This window comes from Octodon degus, unplaced genomic scaffold, assembly GCF_000260255.1.
Source record: "Octodon degus isolate 3935 unplaced genomic scaffold, OctDeg1.0 scaffold00126, whole genome shotgun sequence".
Lineage (NCBI taxonomy): Eukaryota > Metazoa > Chordata > Mammalia > Rodentia > Octodontidae > Octodon > Octodon degus.
Window position 1 is genome coordinate 6,602,430 of NW_004524702.1, and position 22,910 is coordinate 6,625,339.

At 44.5% G+C, this 22,910-nt stretch overlaps 1 protein-coding gene across 1 annotated transcript in view; it reads left to right on the forward strand.

Moving 5' to 3' along the window:
* Positions 1-22,910, forward strand: part of Yeats2 (YEATS domain containing 2) — a 105,469-nt gene that overhangs the window by 53,196 nt on the left and 29,363 nt on the right. The window contains exons 9-18 of the mRNA XM_012516797.2: positions 2,982-3,162; positions 4,900-5,139; positions 7,533-7,691; positions 9,541-9,644; positions 11,128-11,235; positions 11,833-12,015; positions 16,904-17,162; positions 19,326-19,487; positions 21,146-21,318; positions 21,790-21,948. Of these exons, the coding sequence (XP_012372251.1) occupies positions 2,982-3,162; positions 4,900-5,139; positions 7,533-7,691; positions 9,541-9,644; positions 11,128-11,235; positions 11,833-12,015; positions 16,904-17,162; positions 19,326-19,487; positions 21,146-21,318; positions 21,790-21,948 (1,728 nt within the window). The remainder of the gene's footprint in view (positions 1-2,981; positions 3,163-4,899; positions 5,140-7,532; positions 7,692-9,540; positions 9,645-11,127; positions 11,236-11,832; positions 12,016-16,903; positions 17,163-19,325; positions 19,488-21,145; positions 21,319-21,789; positions 21,949-22,910) is intronic.

Genomic DNA, 22,910 nt, shown 5'->3' on the forward strand with positions numbered 1-22,910 from the left:
ATGATGAGAATTTAAAAAGTGTACTTAGTAGCTATTTGTATTTCTTCTTCTGAGAAGTATCTATCTTTTTAGTTATAGTTTAAAAACTCCTAATAAAATACATCTCATTTGGTTGCCTTTTTTTTTTTTTGATGGGGTCTTTTCTGGGGGGGTTGGCCCTAGCGTTTTTGGGTTTCGCATATAGCAGGGATCAAACTCAGTACCTTGTGCTTGCCAGGCAGGCACTTATGCCACTGAGCCATCTCCCCGGCCCCCTGCATATATTCTTGATATTAGTCCTCTGAAAAAACCTCTTTCCGTGGATTGTCTCTTCATCCTGTTGATTATTTCCTTTGCTGAGCAGAAACTTTTTCATCTTCACAATCCCGTTTATTGACCCACATTACTTTTTTTTGTACTGGGAAATCTGGCTCAGGATCTTGCGCACTTGCCAAGGCAGGCACTTATGCTGATGAGCTGATTCTCTGGCACCGCTTATCCCTGTCCTCAAGAATTGCACCTGTTTTATCTCCCAGTATATTGTTTCTTTTTTTTTTTTTGCGGAACTAGGGATTGAACTCAGGCCCTTGAGCTTGCCAGGGAAGCGCTTATTCCACTGAACCATCTCCCTGGCCCCTATCGTTTCTATCTTATCGTAGAGATCTTTGACCCGTTTTGGTTTTAGTTGAATATGTGGTGAAATCTTTGGGTCTAGACTCAGTCTTCTGCATTTAGGTGCCCAGTTTCCCCAGCACCACTGAAGAGGTTAGCTTTCCCCCAGTGCATACTTTTGGCTTCTTTGTCCAAGATCAAATAGTTGTATGTGCCTGGAATTGTTTTGGCTTCTTCTCTTCTGTTCCATTGATCATCATGCCTGTTTTTGTGCCAGTGCCATGCTGTTTTAATTGCTATACTTTTATAGTATTTAAGTCTGGGATTTTTTTTTGTTTGATTTTTGTTTTTTGATACAGGCTGATAATGGGCTTTTAACTCACTTTGTAGCCCAGGCTGGCTTCGAACTCACAGCAGTCCTGCCTCATCCTCCTAAGTGCTGCAAGTCTGGGATTGTGATGTCACCTATTTTGTTCTTGTTACCCAGGGTTACTTTTGCTATTCTGGGTCTCTTCTGATTCCCTGTAATTTTAGGATTGTTTTCTCTAGGTCTATGAGAGATGACATTGGTAGTTGATTAGGATTGCATTAAATCTATATATAACTTGATTGATTGATTGATTGATTGATTGATTGATTTTGGTGGAACTGGGGATTGAACTCGGGCCCTTGCGCTTGCCAGGAAAGTGCTTATTCTACTGAGCTATCTCCCTAGCCCCTGTATATCACTTTTAAAAGTATATTCATTTCATTATGTTGGTTCTGCCTAACCAGGATACATTTCCATTCTCTGGTATCCTCCTCAGTTTCCTTTTTCAGTCTAATGTAGTTTTCACTATGGATGTCTTCTACTTCCTCATTAGGTTAATTTGTAAGTATTTTAATTCTTTTGATCCTATTATGCCTTTATAAGGCTAAATAATGCCTGTTTTATGTGTAGGCCATGCAGCCATGCACACTAGGGCTGCCTGGGTGTGATAGCCTTCATAAATACCAGTTTTTTGGTTCCCTTGAGTCTTTTCCCACAAGTGGAATTGCCGTACTGTATGGTAATGCTATTTTAAATTATTTTTTATGAATTTCTGTAGTATTTTCCATGATGGCTACAACAGTTTATTTTGTTTTTGCAGTACTGGGGATTGAACTCAGGATCTTGCGCTTGCCAGGCAAGCCTTGAACTCACTGTGTAGCCCAGGCTGGCCTCAAACTTGGAGCCATCCTCCTGCCTCAGCTTCCTGAGTGCTGGGATCACAGCACTGTCCCTTTATTTTATTTATTTATTTATTTATTTATCTATTTATTTATTTTGCGGAACTGGGGATTGAACTCAGATCCTTGAGTTTGTCAGTCAAGCGCTTATCCTACTGAGCCATCTCCCCGGCCCTGTCCCATTATTTATGAAATTACAAGATTATGGATGACCTTGGCCCCTGTGGAAGGTCCTTTGGCCAAATGTGGGGAACTTGCTCAGTTGATCAGTCGGGGCCCAGCCTTTGTCATTATGCACATGATGTCTAGAACTTTGTAGTAAATGCTAAAAGCAGGAAGTGTCAGCTTTCACCTTTGTACCCTCTCTTCTCTTTTTAATATTCATAACATAGTGTCAGCAGTAGATAGCTAATTAACAAGTTATCAAAATTAGCTAACTCTTACTATTCAAAGAGCTGTTCTGTGTTTGCCAGGAGATACTTCCTGAGCACCTACCCCACGCTGTGCACTGGTCAGGGTGTTAGGAAATGCAGAGCTGAACAGGACGGCTCCCCTCTCTCAGAGTTACATTCTTGTGGTTCTTTAGAACTGGGAGAGTAGGCAGCAGACATAGGAGCAAGCAAGGGGGCACAGCGCACGTGCCTGGTGTGCACAGGCCCTGGCTCTGAGCTCAAGCACCACCCCCCAAAAATAAAGCTGGGCCGGGGAGATGGCTCAGTAGAATAAGTGCTTTCCTGGCAAGCGCAAGGGCCTGAGTTCAATTCCTGGTTCCACAAAAACAAAAAATAAAGCTATTTTCAGTTACAGGTAAACAGCTGTGAAGTGATGAACAAGACAGTAGCCAGGGGAATGCAGTTGTTTCTTGGGTAATGAGGAAGGGTCCTGAGCAGGTGACATTTCGCTGAAACCCACTAGTGAGAAAGGCAGTCATGCGAAGATTTAGGGGAACTGTACTAAGAAGGAGAAATGGCAAGTGGCAAGATGTCTGGGGTATACTTAGGTCTGGCGGCCAGGAGACTGCATCCCGGGGCTCACCCTTTAGTCCTGGATATGAGGTTGCCTTTCAGATGTGATGAGAAACTGCTGTCACCTGTCTAGGGTACCGTGTTCTGGAACAGGACTTGAGCTTCCTGGGACATGGATGCTGGACTCATGCCCCGAATTGTTGCCCGATTGTGTAGGTAGTGGATGTCGAGCTCCATCGGCACTCTCTCGGAGAAGACTCTGCTTACCCCCAGTCCTCCGAGTCAGACGTCTCTGACGCCCCTCCATCTTTACCTTTGACCATTCCAGCCCCCGTGAAGGCATCTTCACCCATAAAGCCGTCCCTCGAGCCAGGGCCCGACAGCTCCGTGGAGAAAGGTAAGAGGTGGCGTTGACCTTCTGCACAGTCGGGCGCTGGGCTTCGGCCTCATTCGCACGATGGCCTGCCTTCGGCACCCTTATGCAGATGGGAAGTAAAGTTTTCCTAAGCAGATGTGCTGCCCCTGCCTCAGTTCCTCTTATCACGGGGACAGACTTCCTGCTTCTCTCAGAAACTCCTTTCTCCATAGCATTCTGTGGAGATTTTATAAAATGCAGATGTCACTAAAAATTAGTACTAAGGTTTTTGTTTGTTGTTGTTTTGCAGTACTGAGGATTGAACTGAGGGGTGTTCTACCCCTGAGCTATGTCCTCAGCCCTTTATATTTTTCATTTTGAGGTCCTGAGTTGCCCTGGCTGGCTTGGAACTTGGAATCTTCCTCTCTTGGCTTCTTGAGTAACTGGGCCCACAGGCATGTGCCACATCTAGCGCCCGTCTAGATACTCGGTATTTATGCCTTGCTGAAGACTGTATGGTTCAGCTGCTACTTCTGTAAACAGGAGAATTGAGGGTTCAGTATCTAATCTTATTTAAAGTAATGTTGACCTTGGCATTTTCTTCATTAAATAAGTATATACATATATATTTAAATGTTCTCATATGCAAATATGGAGATACAAAATTGATTCCAAGTGTTACTAGTTATATCTCAGCGTTTTCCCCCCCCACGGTACTGGGGGTCAAACTCAGGACCTTGTGCTTGACAGGCAGGTGCTTATGTCACTGAGCTATCACCCCGGCCCTTATCTTACCCCGGCGTATATTTTATTTTTATTTTTTTTATTTTTTATTTTTTTTGTGGAACTGGGGATTGAACTCAGATCCTTGCGTTTGCCAGTCAAGCGCTTATCCTACTGAGCCATCTCCCTGGCCCCCGGCACATATTTTAATGTGATAATATTTAAATTCTTTTATAGAATTCAATCTTTATTTTTTTATTAATTTTATTGAGAAACAAATAGCAAGACAGTTTCAAAACCGATTAGTAGGACAGTTTCAATAACTAATGCATTGCATATTGTTGTCTTCATAGTGGTTATTCATAGTACAAGATGCAGACATGATATCCTGTCCAAACACTATTAGTATAAATCTTTTTCTCATTGAATTAAGAGAAAGCAGCTGTACATATCCTATTTTGTATATACAGATACAAAATGGTCCCTCATTTATAGCCCCCTTTTTTGTTTAGTTTTGTCAGAGATGGGTATTCCATTGCCATTTGAGTATTGTAGGTGCGTGAATTCAGCAAAATAATCCAATATAGCCCAGCAGTCCATGATAGTAGTGGGCTATCCACAGACTGGCGCTGTCAGAAGACGTTGACGTGAGCTTCGTCTTTATTTCTGTTGAATCCTCTTTATGAGCTTTTAATGAGTGAGGACATTAGTAGATTTAAGTGAATGCTTTCTGAGTTTTTCTACTCTAGACAGTTTTTCAGTTCATATGTTAAAAAGCAAAGAACGTAATGAACTTAGGTTCTTTTTATATTGTACGTGGTTTAAAATTAATGTTTTCAAATTTCTTAGAAGCATGTCAACTAAATAGGATTCTAAATATGATTTTACTTCCCAAAAATATGTATTTCCCAAAAAATATGTAAAGGTAATTGATTATTTACTACCAGTAATTGATTTAAATAGGTATTGAATAGTGAACAATACAGTAAAACTTTTGTTCTTTTGCCATGTGGTAATAACTGATGACCTCTCATGTGTTTGTTAAATTTCACACAGGATTCTCAGCCAGCAGTGAAGCTGAGAGACACAATACATTTTATTCTTTGCCATCTTCATTGGAAAGAACGCCCACTAAAGTGACAGCGTCCCAGAAAGTCACCTTTTGTTCTCATGGCAACTCAGCTTTCCAGCCAATAGCATCAAGCTGCAAAATTGTACCGCAAAGTCAGATTCCTAATCCTGAGTCACCTGGAAAATCTTTCCAGCCCATTACCATGAGCTGCAAGATTGTTTCAGGTATGGGGAAGATACGCGTCAATTTGACTGGAGGTTAGAATTGTGGGAGAGGACTTTTTAGCCGTGTTTATCAAAAGACTTAATCACTGTTGATTGGCAAAGCTGTCACAATGAGAAACACACTCGTTTATGCAGTTTTTGAGTAGAGTGGAGAAATGAAACCCCAAATGGTCAGATTTTTGTCTCCTTAGAATTAGCACAGGTCAGTTTTTTCTAGGGTACATCGCTGAAACTAAGTTAGGAAATGGGTGTGGCAATTTAGAATGACTAGTAATAGAACAGGGTGAGAGGCTGTTAGCTTGGAGTTAAGCTTTACAGAGTGGGAATGGAAATCTTTTTTATTCTCTATCACTGCCAAGTTACTCATTCCTGTGACGGGTAGATGTCCTAATGCTTCCTTTCACTAGTTAGGTTGTCCTTTGCCTCGTGACAGTGCCGTGTTTTATTAATAGGAACACACTCTGATTTTGGCTGGGCTTTAGAAAAACAAGTAAGGGGCAGCTGAAAACATCTAGACAGAGGAGAACTGCACAGTACTTAAATGAAAGAGAGAAACAGGAGTTTTGATGCTAAAAGTGAACAGCTAAGTGGAAACGTGATCCAGATCTTTTTTTTTTTTTTGCGGGACTGGGGATTGAACTCAGGCCCTTGCGCTTGCCAGGAAGTGCTTATTCCACTGAGCCATCTCCCTGGCCCCCAGATCTTGATAATTCAAGAGTTTAGTTTTACCCGCCAGTCACAGTTGTGGACCTTAGTGCTTCAGAGAAGAAATAGGCGAACACAGAAATGAGTTTAAAGCCAGGTGTGGTGCAAGCCTATAATCTCAGCACTCAGGAGACTGAGGTAGGAGAGATACCCCAAATTCAGGGCCAGCCCAGACCTCATAGTGAGTTCAAGGCCAGCCTGAACTGTATAGCAAGACCATGTATTAAAAACTGGAAAAAAAAAAAGAAGAAAAAAGAAATGAGGGGTCAGGAATGTAGCTCAGTGGCACAGTGCCTGCCTGGCAAGGGCAAGGTCTTAAGTTCAATTTCCAGTGCCCCCCCAAATTTAAAAATAAGTAATAAGTAAAAAGCAAATGAGTCTGGGCATGGAGGTGCACTCCTATAATCCCAGCACTCAGGAGGCTGAAGCAGGAGGATCTTTGGGATTTCAAGACCAGCCTGGGCTACAAAGTGAGCCCAAGGCCAGTCTAAACTGCGTAGTGGGGGCTGGTGAGATGGCTCAGTGGTCTAAAGCACCTACTTAGAACAAGCTTAGCAAAGCACAGGGACCGCGGTTCAATCCCCCAGCACCACATGCCAGCCAGCCCCGCCCCCTGGTGGGCTGAGCTGGCCACACACACACACACACAAATGTTTAAAAAAAAAGATAATTAACTTTAAAAAAATAAAATAAAATAAACTGCGTAGTGAAATCCTGTCTCAAAAAAGGCAAAAAAAAAAAAGAAAAAAGAAATGAGTCTGAAGTTCAGAGAAATAGTAGATGACATGTTGATCAATAAGGCCATGCAGAATGAGTAGCCCTAGAGATGGCCTGTGAGAACACAAGTCTTTTTGCTGCTGTTTTTTTTTTTTTTTTTTTTTTTTTTTTTTCTTTCAGAAGTCTTTTTGGATTGTGGCTGGGATGTGGTGTTGACAAACACTTTGTCTTGAATTTCAGTTTTCCTATTTGGAATACTTTGCAAATCAAAACATCATGTTCCTTAATCTGGCCGTGCACTTCATTTTCTCCCTAATTTTAGTGGTTTTTAGTATAACCAGTATTACAGCAACCTGCCCGTGATAGTAAGAGGTTCCTCATACCAAAATACAGCAGTTCCACACTGTTAAATAAAGCACTGCTCGTTAAGCCTCACTGTGCACGCTGGAGGATGTGCGGGTGCGGCTCATCCTCAGCGGGCCTGGGTTTGACCATCGGAGTCCTTTCTTTCCCATGAGTTCCGCAGGAGTCTGCTTCTGCTGCATGTAGGACGCAGAGTGCAGCGCTCTGCCCCTGGCTTCTCCTGCACCCCTGCTGTCGCTGCTCAGTGCCTGAAGCACGCAGTCAGCCTCATGGCATCCTCTTTTTCCCACTGGCTGCCTTTGTCCCCTCCCTTCTCCCGTTTCCTTTCTCTCTCCATCTCTCCCACTGACCCTCTTTCCTTTCTCTTTCTTTCTTTTGCAGTACTGCAGATTGAACCCAGGGCCTTTTCCCTGAGCTTCATCTCCAGCCTTCTTTATTTTGAGACAAGGTCTCACTGGGTTGGCCAGGCTGGACTTGAACTTGTGATCCTTCTCCCTCAGCCTCCTAGAGTGCTGGGATTACAAGTGTGTGCCACCATGTGTGGCTTAAGCATCTTAGATGAGTGACACATTTGTATTTCATTTCTCTTCTCTCTTTAATTGACAAAGGTTCCCCAATCTCAACTCCAAGTCCATCACCATTGCCTCGAACCCCAACTTCCACACCAGTCCATGTGAAGCAGGGTGCGGCCAGCTCAGTCATAAACAACCCTTACGCTGTTCTGGATAAGCCCGGGCAGGCTATTGGAGTCTCCACTGCAAGTACAGGTGTGTATTTGGTCAGTATTTGTTCTTCATAGCCATCAAGTAGAATGAAATCTCCATCCATAAATAAGAACACACGAAAGAAACATTAATGCTGCTTCGCTGAGAGAGTTACATTTTTAAGAATTAATAGTGAGGGGCTGGTGAGATGGCTCAGTGGTCTAAAGCACCTACTAAGAACAAGCTTAGCAAAGCACAGGGACCGCGGCTCAATCCCCCAGCACCACATGCCAGCCAGCCAGCCCCGCCCCCTGGTGGGCTGAGCTGGCCCCCCCCACAAATAAATAAAGTAATTAATTTAAAAAAAAGAATAGTGAACATAACTAATTTTCATTTAGAAGTGAAATTCTTGTTTGGGAGTCTGTAAGTCCACGTGATTGCTGGCATTTCCCAAGTTAATTAAGCCTTTGATATGCTGATAGCTTTGTAGGCCATATGCATTTCTTTCTAAACAAGAAAGAAATTTTTCCTCCATATAACATAATCCCATCTAAGTGTAATGCTTTTTTTCCTTCAATTTTTGGTGTTCTTTCACAAGTATTATTTTATTCCCTCTACTTAACATGTTCCCAAGTGTAAACTTTCCCATTTAAGAGAAATAGTGAAAAGAGAAATGAAACAAAATAAAAATAATTATAAAGTAATAAGACTATTATATTGTGTTTTATCTTGTATTTTTTTGAGACAGGGTCTTACTGTGTAGTGTAGATCAGCCTTGGATTGTATATTGTAGATTAGTCTCAGGCTGGTGGCAGTCTTTGTGCCTCAGCCTCCCAAAGGCTGAGATTTCAGGGGTACCACCATGCCCAGCTGGGTTATTTTTATTTTTTGTTTTAATGTATTGGATTTAACACACATTCACATACGTTGGGTTTTTCAAAGTTGTTGTTGCTCTTTTGAAAAGCTAGGCACTTTACAGACTTATAATTCTGGAATGCCTATTTCAAAAATACCGTTTTGGGGACCTTGCTAACCTTTTGGACATATTTTTGAGTGGCAGTTACACACCCTTTGAGGATGATTGGTATTAGGAATCAGCCAGTCCTTAGCGGCAAGTTTGGGAGATGGAGCAGGTGATAGACACCATTATAAGTCTTGATTTACTACTATTAATAATGTGACTTTTTTTTATCAGACCCCAGAAGTTGTGTGCGTAGGTGTAGGACATTTAATGTGGGCAGCACTGGGGACAGCTGTGGCCTCTAAGGAAGCAGCTTTGCAAGAGCTGGCCTTCAGCCAATGTACATGTTCTGGCCCATGTGTGAGCTGACCAGGCCCGTTCTGCTCTGACCCTCTGAGGAGTGGAGAGTGTCGTGCACTCATGTCCTCTGTCCTTACTAGTTTCTTACCCTTTTTCAGCATGAGCATATGATCAGTTTTCTCAAGGTGAGTCTTCAAATTTTTTTTTCCATAATAATTTCAGGGTTGTGAATTTTCAGTCCTTAAAAATGAAAAAGCCGGGCATGGTGGCACATGCCTATAATCCCAGCACTGTAGGAGGCTGAGGCAGGAAGAATGCAAGCTTGAGCCTAGCCCATACAACTTAGCATGAGACCCTCTTTGAAAATAAAAATTTTTTAAAGGGTTAGGGAAGCTGGGGAGATAACACAGCAGCGCAGTGCCTGCCTGGCAAACACAAGATCCTGAGTTTGATTCCAGGTACCAAAAAAAAAATTAGGGAAATTAGGGAAGTAGTTTAACATGAAGGCATTAGGTTTAATCCTCAATACTACACAAACACACAAAAGACAAGGAATAGGAAAGTGAGAGGGGTGTGGAAAGGGTTAAAAGTTACATTTTGTGACGTCACACTTCATTTATACTTAATTTTTATGTCTGCCTTGTTTATTAGGAAGTCCTACGAACAAGCTCTCCACGGCTTCTCAGGTCTCCCAGGCAACAGGTTCCCCTGTTCCCAAAATTCATGGAAGTAGTTTTGTAACATCTGCTGTCAAGGTAAAACTTGTGCATTTTGCTAGTTTGTGAAGCCTGTGTGCTGCCCGGCAGCGGAGGGGCTTCTCACAGCAGGTGGGATCCTGAAGCGCTGCCTCGGCTTGTGTCCAGGGGCCATGCAGTGTGAGGTTGGAAGCTTAGTAAAGAGGTGGCCTTGTTTATTTTTTTGGAAGGGACAACTTGGCTAAAAACATTTTCCTCTAAAATATTCATTTGACAAATGTTAAATTTTTCCTCCATTTCCAAGGAGTAAATTTATTTCCTTTTCCATGTGTTAGCCTTTTACTTACTTGAAAATAATTCTCTCTACAAGGTTTGTTTGGTCTCGTTCTTTCAAATAAGCAGTCCTTTAAAATTGGGCCCTCCAAATAAGAAAGTGGTAACCATCTGCGTGCACTTGGCAGACGCTTCTCTGGTTTTTGATCGGATTTCCTGTTTATGCATTATAGCCTCTTTACCTTGTACGCCCTCGAGGTGTGGACGGAGGACCCCTGAGGATGCCCAGTGCCAAACACAGCGTGTCTTCTGTCACGCTGATCTGAATGGTTTCCTGGCACAGACTGAGGTCTTCCTCTAAAGTGTGCCGTGTTGGAGTCACGTCCTATGCGAACGTCCGCGTCACAGTGATTCTCCTGAAGCTTTTAACTTTGCCAGGCGCTTTTTTTTTTTTTGTAATGCTGGGGATGGAGCCCAGCACTCAGGCTGACCTAGATCCCTGTCATTTTCATCGGGTGCCCCAGTTCAGGCCTGCACTGCTTCACCAGGCTGGCGGATTCATTCCTGCTGTTCATTGATGAACTTTTGAGACATAGTCAAGAAATGTTCTCAACCCTAAAGTTTAATTATGGCACGTTACCTGTGAGATTGGAGTTCTGTCTCGCAGAATTAAACAATTGTGACCACAATTTGAAAGAATATTAGTGCAACATTGCACCTACTCATTTCATGTATTTAGTCCTAAGCGATATAACACACACAATACAGCCCCTGTTCTCTAGCTGTCTAGTGGGGGACAGGAAGCCAGGCACATGCATGTCAAGTAACAACTAAATATTAGAGGTTATGGGAAAGGCATGCTTTCATCAGATGGCAAGATACACACGAGCACATTTTTATTGAGCTCCTCTTTGCATTTGGTCCTAAAATGCAGGTGTAGCCAGGTGAGGTGGCGCACGCCTGTAATCCCAGCACTTGGGATGCAGAGGCAAGAGGATTGCTGTGCATTCAAGGCCAGCCTGGGTTACAGAGCGAGCCCCAGGCCGGGCGGAACTGCAGAGTGAAACCCTGTCTCAGATACACAGCCCAGCCCGAAACAGCACAGGTGTAGAGGCGTGGAGCACTCCTCACAATTTTGGTCTGCTTTGTTTAGTATTTTGCTTGTTCATGTTGCTCAAGAATGCCACAGGTTTTATTAAATACAAGTGAATAGAATATCTGAAAGTGTCCGTTTTGACCTGGCTGCACAATATGTGTTTTGTACACACAGCAGGAGGATTCTCTGTTTGCGTCTATGCCACCTCTTTGCCCAATTGGGAGTCACCCGAAGGTTCAGAGCCCCAAGCCTGTAACTGGAGGACTTGGAGCTTTCACAAAAGTGAGTATTGCGTAGGGTGTCGTCCTTCCGGTCCCTTGGTCTTGTTACATAGGCCTTTCTGTGACATGTTGAAGTGAGCCCCCTACCCCAGCATGTGTGTCTCAGCTCTGAGGCAGACCTGAGTTCTGAGACTTCCGTTAGCGTTGTCTGCTTCCTTAGAGCCCAGCAACTGGAGAGCTGGGAAACACAGACTTCGTGATAGTTCTCTCTATGTGCTTTTTGCCACCAGTCTCTAAAACCCGAGATGGAAGCACAGGATCAAGTCTAGGTCCTATGATTGGTCTCTTTATTTATTTTTTAATTTATTTTTTTTGGTGAAACCAGGGATTGAACTCAGGCCCTTGCGCTTGCCAGGGAAGCGCTTATTCCTCTGAACCATCTCCCTGGCCCCAAACGACTGAGCTAATGGGCAGGCTCCCTGGACTCTTTAATAGCAGTTACGGGCTGTGTTTAAGCAGTACTTGACCCTTCTTGTGGAGTTAGCCTAATAAAGCTTGAATTCAAGCTTTTGTTAATAATCTCAACACACAGAATAGGTATGGATACTGGTAAGTTTTTCCATGGGACATTTATTCAGTGTCGCTCTGTTTGTACAAGGTGATCATCAAACAGGAGCCTGGTGAAGCCCCCCATGTGCCCACGGCAGGAGCTGCCAGTCAGTCACCACTTCCTCAGTATGTGACTGTGAAAGGGGGTCACATGATAACTGTGTCCCCTCAGAAGCAAGTCGTAACTGCTGCAGAAGGGAGTGCCCCGTCACCAAAGATTCAGCCTTCCAAGGTTTGTGTGGGTAGGGGTTGGAGTTCAGCATGTAAATGAACATTGTCTAAGTAATTGACAAGTGCTGGAAAGGTTTGGGCTGACAGAGTTGCTGATCCCATAAAATGCTGCAGATGACAGTCCAGTTGGAAAAACAGGTCAGTAGACAGTGAGCCTGCCTGCCCTGGAGCATCTCTGACAAATCACAAAGGTCCAGAAACTGCCCCAGTGGCAGGGGACAGCTGTGTCCGCACTGGCAGCGGGACTAGCTTCCCAGACGCAGCCTTCTGATTGATTCAAAAGAGTGCTGTCGCTCTGTTGTCCAGGCTGTGTTTAATGATTCTTGCCTCTTCAAAAGCATAGTTTTCCTTTAGAGACAATTCGTGGGGAATTCGTGTATTAGGAGAACTTATAAGGCAGCACTTAGCTCTGTGCTTTCCTACAGTGACTGGAAAGAATCTGCTGAGTGCTTGTGTGTGCAGGCCCTCGTATCTGCCCGTTAGCTGTGGTCCTCACACCACCCTGCAGGGTGGGTATTTTCAGCTGGGTTTTACAAATTGGGACACTATGGCCCGGAGAAGTCAAGCATGCCTTCAAGAATGTGTGGCTGACGTGCAGTGCACTGGGATGCAGAGTGCCATGGCAACAGCTTCATGGAGAGGGAAGTGGCCTCGAGTGGGTTCCTGTGCCATTGCAGCCATACTGGGGCCCCCTGGAGTGGTCTCTAGCTCCAGGAGTTAAGTGATCCACTGTGGCTGTCCTGGCCATGAGGAGTGCCTGGGAGCTCCTCAGAGCCCTTGGGCTGGGCCTCCCTCACTTGCTGGCCTGGAGTGGAGGTGGGCCAGGAGTCTAGAGGCAGAAAGAGCAGGCCTTGGTCTCTTGACTGCTACCATCCTGTCTAAGTAGCCTTCACACTTGCCCAGGCCTGGAGTCCCAAGAGCCAGTGTCCTCACCCACTGGCAGCCTGGTGAAGACAGTGTTCGGGTCCCGGCTGCCATGCTTGCTGTGACACAGATGGGCTATGCAGCCTCTGGGACTGCTTCTCACTGTGTAAAATGGGTGTGTCTTCCTAGCTGCCTAACAGTCCACAGTGTCCTCACTCCTGGAGAGTCCAGGCCATTCTCAAACCCACACCCTCTTCCAGAAAAAGGAGCTGCACTCCATCCCATGCAAGCCCACCAATTTTATTTATTTATTTATTTATTTATTTATTTATTTATTTATTTTTAATGTATTTGGTACAGGGTCTCACTACACAGCTCAGACTTGTAGTGATCCTCCTGTTTTCAGCCTCCCCAGCGCTGGGATTACAGGTGTCCACCGCCACGCCCAGTCAAGTCTACCAATTGTCAATGCAGGTTTTTATTTGGCTGTATATACAATTTAAGCTTATTAAAATTTGTATAGTATTTGCAAGTTAAATAATCATGGGGGGTCAAAAGGGGATGTATGGCTAGTGAGCAATGTGGGAGTTAAACCAGGTCTGGTTATTCCAGCTTCCGATCCCAAAACTGGGAAAAATTAGTGAGATGTCTCTGACTCCACATGGCATCAGAGAAAGGTAATTACTTGTGTTCCGGGAAGTAAATTCTGAAGCTACTAAGTGTATTTTGTGGGTAATTTTTCAACTGGAAGGCCAGATTTTCTAAGGAGAGTGAATTGAGAGGAATTCTAAAATAGATACCTGGATAAGGATTTCTAATTCATAGTAAGAATCATCTACAGATCTAAAGTACGGATACCTAAGGCATCTCTTAGTGAATCAGAATCTCCTTTGGAGTAGGGGTATGACAACCAAATGGGAATCTACTTTTTTTTTTGTATTTAGGACAAAGGAGTAGGGTGTACAGGGTCTCCCTGCATAGATCCTCCTGTTTACAGCCTCCCAAGTGCTGGGATTACAGGCCTGTGCCACCACACCCAGTCTCAGCATGCCCCCGGGGCGGGGCTGGCACAGCAGGCCAGGGGATGGAACTCCTGGCCCCGTGTCTGCCTAAGCAGGCGCTTTAATATGCTGAGCTATTTGGCCAGCCCTTGAATCCACGTTTTTAATAAGCCCTCCTGCTAATTTGTCATAGACAGGTACAGAGCTACAGCATCAAGTTTAATTTTGGGGGGCTTCAGGAGCCAAGACTGGAATTGAACATTTTGTCACCGTTCTTCAACGAAATCACTGTCATCTCTACTTTTGTTCAGACTTGTCTTACATGTTCCTCAAAATCTACTATGTTTCAGAGAAAAATATGTCATTTTCCTGATGTGTAGGGTGCATAGTTTTCTTGTTTTGTGTAGTTTTTTTGAGATTGGGTTTCGCTGGATACTTCAGGCAGGTCTTGAACTCACTAGAGAGCCCTGGTTGGCCTCAAACTTGCGTCAGTCCTTCTGCCTCATTGTTCCGAGTGTGGGAATTCCAGGCAGATGCCACCACAGCCAGTGCCCAGTGTAGGTTTTGAATCAGGCTGGTATTGCTGTTGGTGCCCAGAAGTTCTGGGGCAGTTTGGTCTGCTCTTGCCACTTTGCATTGTGCTAGCCTGCTCATCCTACACTGCTGAGCCACCGTTCTGTCCTGTCACGGTGATGCATCCGTACTAGGAGTAGAAGACTAAGAGGAGGCAGGCGGGTCTGTGCTGGAGTGCCCGAGCAAGGCTGGGCACATGGTGCCGAGTGGCAGAGGAGGAGCTGGCAGGAGGCGTTGCTCTACCCCAGTGTCTTAGCATGCGTTTGCGCTTGACGTACGGAGCTGTCTGTGAGTCCCTGGCTGTTGTCCAAGTGCATTCCTAGAGCCTGCCTGAACATGAGAAGCTAGAAAAAGCTATCATTTCCTCTCCCCACAATTTTGGCAAAATAGACTACACCTTTTTTTTTTTTTTTTTTTTTTGGCAGAACCAGGGATTGAACTCAGGTCCTTGCACTTGGCAGGCAATCACTTACTCTACTGAACTATCTCCCTGGCCCCAACTACAGCTTTTTAAATTTATTTATTTATTTTTTGTGGAACTGGGGATTGAACTCAGGCCCTTGCTCTTGCCAGGCAAGCGCTTATTCTACTGAGCCATCTCCTCGGCCCCTTTTAAAAATTTTTTTATGACAGTAGAAAAAGGGTCTCCCTCTAGCAAGAAAAGATAACAGCTGAAGACCTACTGGGTTCTTTGTGGCCAGGAAGCGGTGGGGCTTTGTGAAAGTCTGAGAGCTTTGGAATTAGCTTCTCCTTGTGTGATGTGGGCAGGTTATTCAGTCTAAACCCTGTTCTTTTTTCTAGTCAGTGGGATCCTGTCTCCTTTCAGGCCTGCAGGAAAATGAGAGAGTTCGTGTATAAAGGACCTAGGAGGGAGGGGCCAGCGTCACTAGATGGTAACAAGTGCCAGCTTGTGCGGAGACGGGCCCAGGGCCATGGGGTGGCTGCAGAGCACACGGGGCTGTGGTGTTCAGTAGGCAGAGGCAGGTCGCAGCCGCGGAATCGCCCAGAGGGTGCTGGATTCTGACTTGTCGCAGGTGTGCACACGGCCCCAGAGGGAGAATGGACGCCCGTATGTGTCTGGTGAACTGCGGTATCAGTTACAGAACAGAGGTCCTCTGCTTCATAAAGCTAGGGAGGAAATCGGCGCCTCCCGAGAGGGTGTGGAGTGCACGTACGAGGAGAGACGTCGTCACGCGAGTTTAAGTTGTAAGCCAAAATGGGTTGTTTAAAAGAGGAAAAATGACTTGGCCTCACAGTGTGTTCTACCTAAGGACCTTCGCTGGTGCCCATACCAGCTGTGCAGAGTTATCCGCTACAGAATGTAGACTTTCTCAGTTTTTCTGTTCCACAGCAGAAGGGGACATTGACATTGGCCTTGGGAAAGCTGCTGTGCGGAGTGGATAAGGTCTGTTGGTAAAGACTGCCCTCTGGTGGCGACTCGGGGCACCGGTTCTCTCAGGTTCTTGAGAGGGCTGAAGTCCACTGTGCTCTCCCTAGGAACACCACTAGAGTGTGAATTAGAAGGATTTTTGTTGTTGTTGTTGCTCGAATGCCTTCAGGGCACTTTTGGCCAGCGGGAGAGGTGTGAGGTTCGAACTCCAGCAACCTGAGGCTGACAGCTTTGTGGAAGCAGCCACTTAGAGGCCTGAGCTAGGGCCAGGCCGCCTAGAGTGTGAATTTGATATGAAGCATTTTAACCTGTGCTTTTATTACATAAATACATAGCCATAGAAGACAGAGTGTGTTTTGGAGATTTACATAAGATACACTTTTTTGCAGCTGTTTATACAGACACTTGTAGTCTTCATTCATTCATTTAGATTAGAAAGAAACATAGCAACAAGTAACTTCTTAAAAATCAGTTGGACCCGGGTATGGTGGCGGTGGCGCACGCTTGTAATCACAGCCCTTGGGAGGCTGAAGCAGGAGTATAACTGAGCTCAAGGCCAGGCTGGGTTACATAGTTATTCTAATGTTTCATTTGGTCAACTAAAAATGTTTTCGAAATAAAAGGCATTGGCTAATAAACATTACTGAACTAAATGTACAGTATGGTCCCAATTCTGTGTTATAAAAGATTAATGTTGACAAATATTTCTGGATGTGTAGAACTTTTCTTTAGACTTCTTTAAATTTCTTTGTTTAGAAGTCTTTTAGACTTCTTTTATGTCCCAAATTTTCTGTTATGAAACTCCTATTACTTTATAATCAAAATAAATTCTAAAAAAAATAGTTGAAGTTAGACAATAGCTTTCAAGCATCCGTTACCGCACCGAAGCTGAGGGACTGCCACGGTCGCATCTGCCCAGGCAGCCTTTCTAGAGGGCTGGGTCAGATGCCAGTGTCACATCCGGGCTCTTGTTTTGTTCTTTGCTTGAGCAGAGTGGCTGCTTTGATCCAGGAGGACTCGCCATGCCTGAGAGCAACCCTGTCCCCCTCTGCTCTGAACAGGTTGTTGGGGTGCCCGTTGGGTCTGCCCTACCTTCGGCTGTGAAGCAGGCTGTGGCAATCAGTGGTGGCCAGATCCTTGTTGCCAAGGCCGGCTCTTCTGTGGCCAAAGCAGTTGGTCCAAAGCAAGTTGTGACCCAAGGAGTTGCCAAAGCAATTGTGAGCGGAGGTGGAGGGACCATCGTGGCGCAGCCGGTGCAGGCCTTGAGCAAGGCGCAGGTCACCGCCTCTGGCCCTCAGAAGAGCGGATCCCAGGGCTCAGGTAACCACTCCACATTGGGGCTCCTGGAATTGCCTGTGTTGGTGATTTGACTCGGTAGTGATTTTGACTAGGAAAGCCTAGTAGGTTGGTGCTATCAGAAGCGTGTAAAGATGTTTGTTTTTTGTCATGGGACATTTTACATAAGCATTTAAAAGTAGCTTGCTTCTGAATTGTATTGTCTGTTTATGACAACAAAGTACAAGAATAGTAGCAATAGAAGGTATTTCTTGAAGGGCCGGGGAGATAGCTCAGTAGAATAAGCGCTTCCGTGGCAAGCGCAAGGGCCTGAGTTCAATCCCTGGTTCTGCCAAAAAAAAAAAAAAAAAAAGGTATTTATTGATATTCCTTCAGCTATAAACAGCCATTTTCATCTGTCCTCATCCCTACTTTTGAGTTGTATGTGAGATTTAAAACCCTGATATAGTCCGCATCTTGTACAGCAATTAACCATTAGGAAGAATGTATACAATGTGTTAATTATTGAAACTGTCCTACCAGTTTGGTTTGAAACTGTCTCATTGCTATTTGTTTCTCAATAAATTTATGGAAAAAAAACCCCTGATATAGGGGCCGGGGATGTAGCTCAGTAGTACAGCATTTGCCTGGCGAGCACAAGGTCCGTACTCTATTCGCAGCACCAAAATAAATATTTGTATATATTCTTGATAAACATAATTTATTTATTTAAATATATATAAATATATATTTTTATATAAATATACGTATTTATATATATATGTGTATATATATATTCTTGATGTGACCAGTTTACCAGCAGCTTTTTGAGATACTGGCTAGAGTTTCTCTATGAAACAGAAACTAGAATACATTGTAGCACGTATTCCAGCCCTTGATGTACTGTATTGCTTCTATGAAGGGATGGCGAGATCTCATGTTTATTTTTAAGGTCCTGACCAGGGCAGAGTAGTGAGTAGGGAAAATAGAAGATTATTGACCGTAAGATAAAAATTTCAGAGGCAGCACGATGCTGGCGACAGCACCATTCGTGTCGCGGCATCTTGAGCAAGTGCATGGGGTAGGTTGGGAGAAGTGATCTTTGGGTTTTAGACGGTTGGTGGTTTTTTCTTTCTTTTTTTTTTTTTTTTTTTTTTTTTTTTTTGCGGAACTGGGGATTGAACTTAGGCCTTTGCGCTTGTCAGAGAAGTGCTTATTCTACTGAGCCATCTCCCCGGCCCTTTTTTTTCTTTTTTGAGGCATGGTCTTGTTTTGTACTTCAGGCTGGCCTTGAACTCACTCTGTAGCCCAGGCTGGCCTCAGACTTGTGGCCGTCTTCCTGCTTCAGCCTTCCAAGTGCTGGTGTTACAGCACAGTACTCTGCGGAGTACAGCAGCAGTTCTGCGGTGGTGGGGCTGAGGCTGGTGCAGTGTAGATAGAGCCCCTGAGTGTTAGTGTGCTTAGCACACCTGAGTCCCTGGGCCCCGTAGTCTTCGCAGTATGGCTTAGGGTAAGCCAGCGTAGAGCCATTCGAGGCAAAACTGGGGCATGTGATCAGCTTGCTTATAAACAGCTAAATTAGTTTGTGATGGGCTCTTCTGATGTGTAAATAATTTTTAAATTAGCAAGATATTTGTATCAGCCTTTTTTTTTCTCCCAGTGCTTGGGATTGACTACAAGGCCATCTTACTGAGCTACATCATCGTCCCTTTTTAGTTCTTAGTTTGAGATAATTTCTCCATAAATTTGAAGCTGGGCTCGAATTTGGGAGCCTCCTGTCTCAGTCTCTCAGAGTACTGGCATTACAGATGTGTGCTGCTATACCTGGCTGAGTACTAGACTTTAAAGTGTCTAGAAAACAGTCACTGTTAGCATTTTTATTTTTTTATTTGTTTTTATTTAATTTTTTTGCAGAACTAGGGACTGAACTCAGGCCCTTGTACTTGCTGGGGAAGCGCTTATTCTACTAGGCCATCTCCCCAGCCCCACTGTTGGCATTTTTTTTTTTTTTTGGTGGGAACAGGGATTGAACTCAGGTCCTTCTGCTTGCCAGGGAAGCATTTATTCCACTGAGCCATCTCCCCGGCCCACTGTTAGCATTTTTAAATAAGTACCTATTACTCTGTACTTTAGACTGTTGTCCATAATTCCAATTTGTCTTACTGTTTTTCTTCATTTTTCCTCTTGTTTCCCCCCTTACCATTCTAGTAATGGCAACATTGCAGCTACCAGCCACTAATTTGGCCAACTTGGCAAACTTGCCTCCAGGCACTAAACTGTACCTCACCACGAACAGCAAGAACCCTTCAGGGAAAGGGAAGCTGCTGCTGATCCCACAGGGAGCCATCCTGCGAGCGACCAACAATGCCAGTTAGTCCACCCTTGAGTTATGGGTCCTGGGTCTCTGGCGTGTTCCTCTCAGCCCGAGAAGTGGCGGTTCTTACTTCCAGGGAGTGTTTCTTCCAGCATTTGCCATGGCTCTAAAACATACTTACGCTCTACCTGGAAATGGGTATAAGTCATCAGAGAATTAGGCGGTAACGCTGTTACCCTGGCTTCCCTGCTCAGAGTTAGGGACCCCCCTCAGTGGAGAGGTGTCGGGGTAGAGGCTGTTGGGAGAAAGCTGTCTTGCTGACCCACAGCTAAGAGTTCTTGCTTCTTTTTTGCTGGGTGTTCAGTATTGTCTCCTTCCACAAACTGGGGACCTGTTTTCATTTAAAGGAGATGGAATAGGATTAGAATCAAGCATCTCTATTTACCATTATTTAGACTTGTTGTACATTTGCTAGACTTGGAGATAAAAGCAGAAGTAAAGGCTCCATCCTAAGTGTGTACACCTTAAGAGTGCCTCCTGGAAATGAGTTTTATATCTTTGCTTTGACATACAGGCAACTCCACTTTGGGTTGTCTACAAAAGGGAAGAGTGAGAGGAATGACTTACTTCCCTCTGATCAGAAGCAGAATGGTACAGCAGCCAGGCTCATTAAAAATTAATTCGCATTGGGCCGGGGAGATAGCTCAGCAGTCTGAAGTACCTGCTTAGGCAAGCTTAAGCACAGGGACTGTGGTTCGAGTCCCCAGCACCACCCTGCCCTGGGCTGACAGGCTGAGCCGGCCACAAAAATAATAATAATTTTAAAAAATAACTGGCCTTGCTAAATGTAGTGTAAGCCGTTTACCATTTGTTTATCCCTGTGAGGAGTCATTGCCACTCTCAGTCAGGTATATTTTCCACATCCTAAAACAGTCAAATGTCAGAAGATTAAATGATAAAGGACAACATAAGCCTTCCACAATTCACCCAGAAAGCTACTTAGGTTTTGTGATAGCCATAGGTATACAGTGAACCATCGAGAAGGGAGTTTTTTCCAGCAGTAATAATTGGGGGAACTGAAGTGGAGAGAGAAGTTGAGTGTGGTCCTGGTAACCCATTGTGTGGTCTCAGCGCGTCGTAACGGGTCATTGGCATTACCAGAGGGGAAGTAAAGACTCCCTTTGAGATGAAGTTCGAAGAGCAAAAAAAGACCAGGCCCCTGGAGCCATTATAAATGAGGATGGTTTGATTAAAGAAGGTATTGTCAGACTCATGATTTCCCCAACCAAGTCTGCACACTTGTCAAACACAAATCCTTTCCTGCACGTAGAGCTAAAATACAACCATTTACCACTGGGGGGTTGAGTAGTCCCTGTCCAAAATGCTTGGGGCTAGAGGTGTTTCAGATTTGTTTTTTTATTTGTACAGACTAGAAGTTGACCATCCCTAATCCAAACATCGGAAATACAGTGCTCATAAAATTTCAGGTTCCAGATTACACATGCTCAGCCTGTGAATAGATTCTGATCTCATGGGCAAACCCCAGGAAGTGCTCCTCGTCACAGAATAGACAGACTACGGAGGAGGAGGAAGGTGGCAGGAGAGGGAGTGGCGCAGGCTTCAAAGAGGCGCTCTAGACTCACCTGCCTTTTTCTGGTAACGCTTTGCTTGACACTTCTTGTGATGCCACTCTCGCTCTGTCTTGTATTTGTAGACCTGCAGTCGAGCTCAGCTACGAGCGGCACTGGTGGCGCAGGTGGTAGCGGCGGTGGCGGTAGTGGTGGCGGCAGCGGAGGAGGAGGAGGAGGAGCACAGAGCACTGCCGGCCCTGGTGGGGTCTCCCAGCACCTCACGTACACGTCCTACATCCTCAAGCAAACTCCCCAGGTCTGCTCGTTTGTGCCTGAGCTTTATTGTCATCGTGCTGTCTAGTATTGCCTGTATTTATAGTGGATTTACTGACATTTTTAGCCCTGTTATAAATCTGTTATGTGGGGATTGGTTTGTTTGAGAGATGAGGAAACACTCAGGAAAGCCTCTAACTTACCTGAGATCTCCCTGCTAAGCTGTGGTAGTGCTTGGGCTTAAACCTAGCTGTTGCCACCTTGAGGAAAATGCCTACTGTGCGTGTTGTCTCCCAGCTGTAGGAGACAATAAATACTGTCACTGTACAGCTGGCATTTTGTTCTTGGAAGGCCTTAACCAAAGCAGTAGTATCAAGTTGTGGCATTTGGGTTAGGTTGGATTCGGGGTTTTGAGCACCGTGAAGGGAGCCTACTTCAGCTGGCAGCGATTCAGAGGCAGAGCAAGCGTTTGAATTTAACAAGTTCCTGGGGTTGTTTGTTCCCCCTAATTTAGGGCACATTTTTGGTTGGTCAACCCTCACCCCAGACATCTGGGAAACAGCTGGCTGCTGGGTCCGTGGTCCAGGGAACGCTGGGAGTCGGCTCCTCTTCGGCACAAGGACAGCAAACACTGAAAGTTATCTCTGGACAGAAAACCACTTTGTTTACACAGGTAAGCTCCTGCCTGCATAACGCCTGACACATGATTGTGGCACTTGGCTACATGTTTGCAGCTTGTACCTTAGCAGACTCTTTAAGTTCAAGAGGAATTAAGGTTACATAAGAAAATGAGTAACAAAATAGTACAGGAAAATAATAGATCTTGAGGTTTTGGAAAATATAAGTAGAATAAAGAAGTAAGGCCAAGGGTTGCTCAGATACACAGTGGGTTTCTGTACAGTTAATAAATAGGATGTAAATTTAGCAACAAAAGCAAAAAGAAACATGATCAGTTGTTAAAAAAAATCACACTATTTGAATAAAACAACATATAGTATTTCCTTAAAAGAAACAGATTTACTTTAGTATAAAATTTCTCAGATGGAACTTCATATAGAAGACCTCAAATAGTGTAACAGATGATTTTATTTTTATTTTTTGTAACAGATGAATTTAGTCACATCATCCATTCAGTGAGCTTTCCTAGCAGGTTGGGAGCGCGTCTCTGCGTCTCTTCGGTGGTGCTGGGCTCAGCTCAGGGCTCTGCATGTGCGGGCGCGTCTTCTGCCTGTGCTCTCCGGCGCGGGGTTTCTGTAACGTCCTTCAGTGTGCATCAAAGTTGACAGAATTTTGATTGGGAGGGACATCATAATCATCTCAAGGAAGACCCTCTTGTCACATCTACAAACTTAGCAGAGAAGCAGAAAGAGACAGCAGTGTGACACCATCCGAGTCTGTGTGTCATCAGCGTTTCTCCAAAAAGGAAATATTAGGTTTTTTTCAGATACATTTTTTGTGTATCATGTTTTCTTTTTTCCAGTTTGTCAATCGTATTGATTGGTTTTTGTTAATTATTAATTGCCTTTTTTTTTTTTTTTTGGTCTTTTTGAGACAAGGTCTCACTTTCTTCCTTCTCCAAACAACCTAGAAACTGAAGTTATTTTTCATTTTCTCTCCAGTTTAGTTTATTTTTTA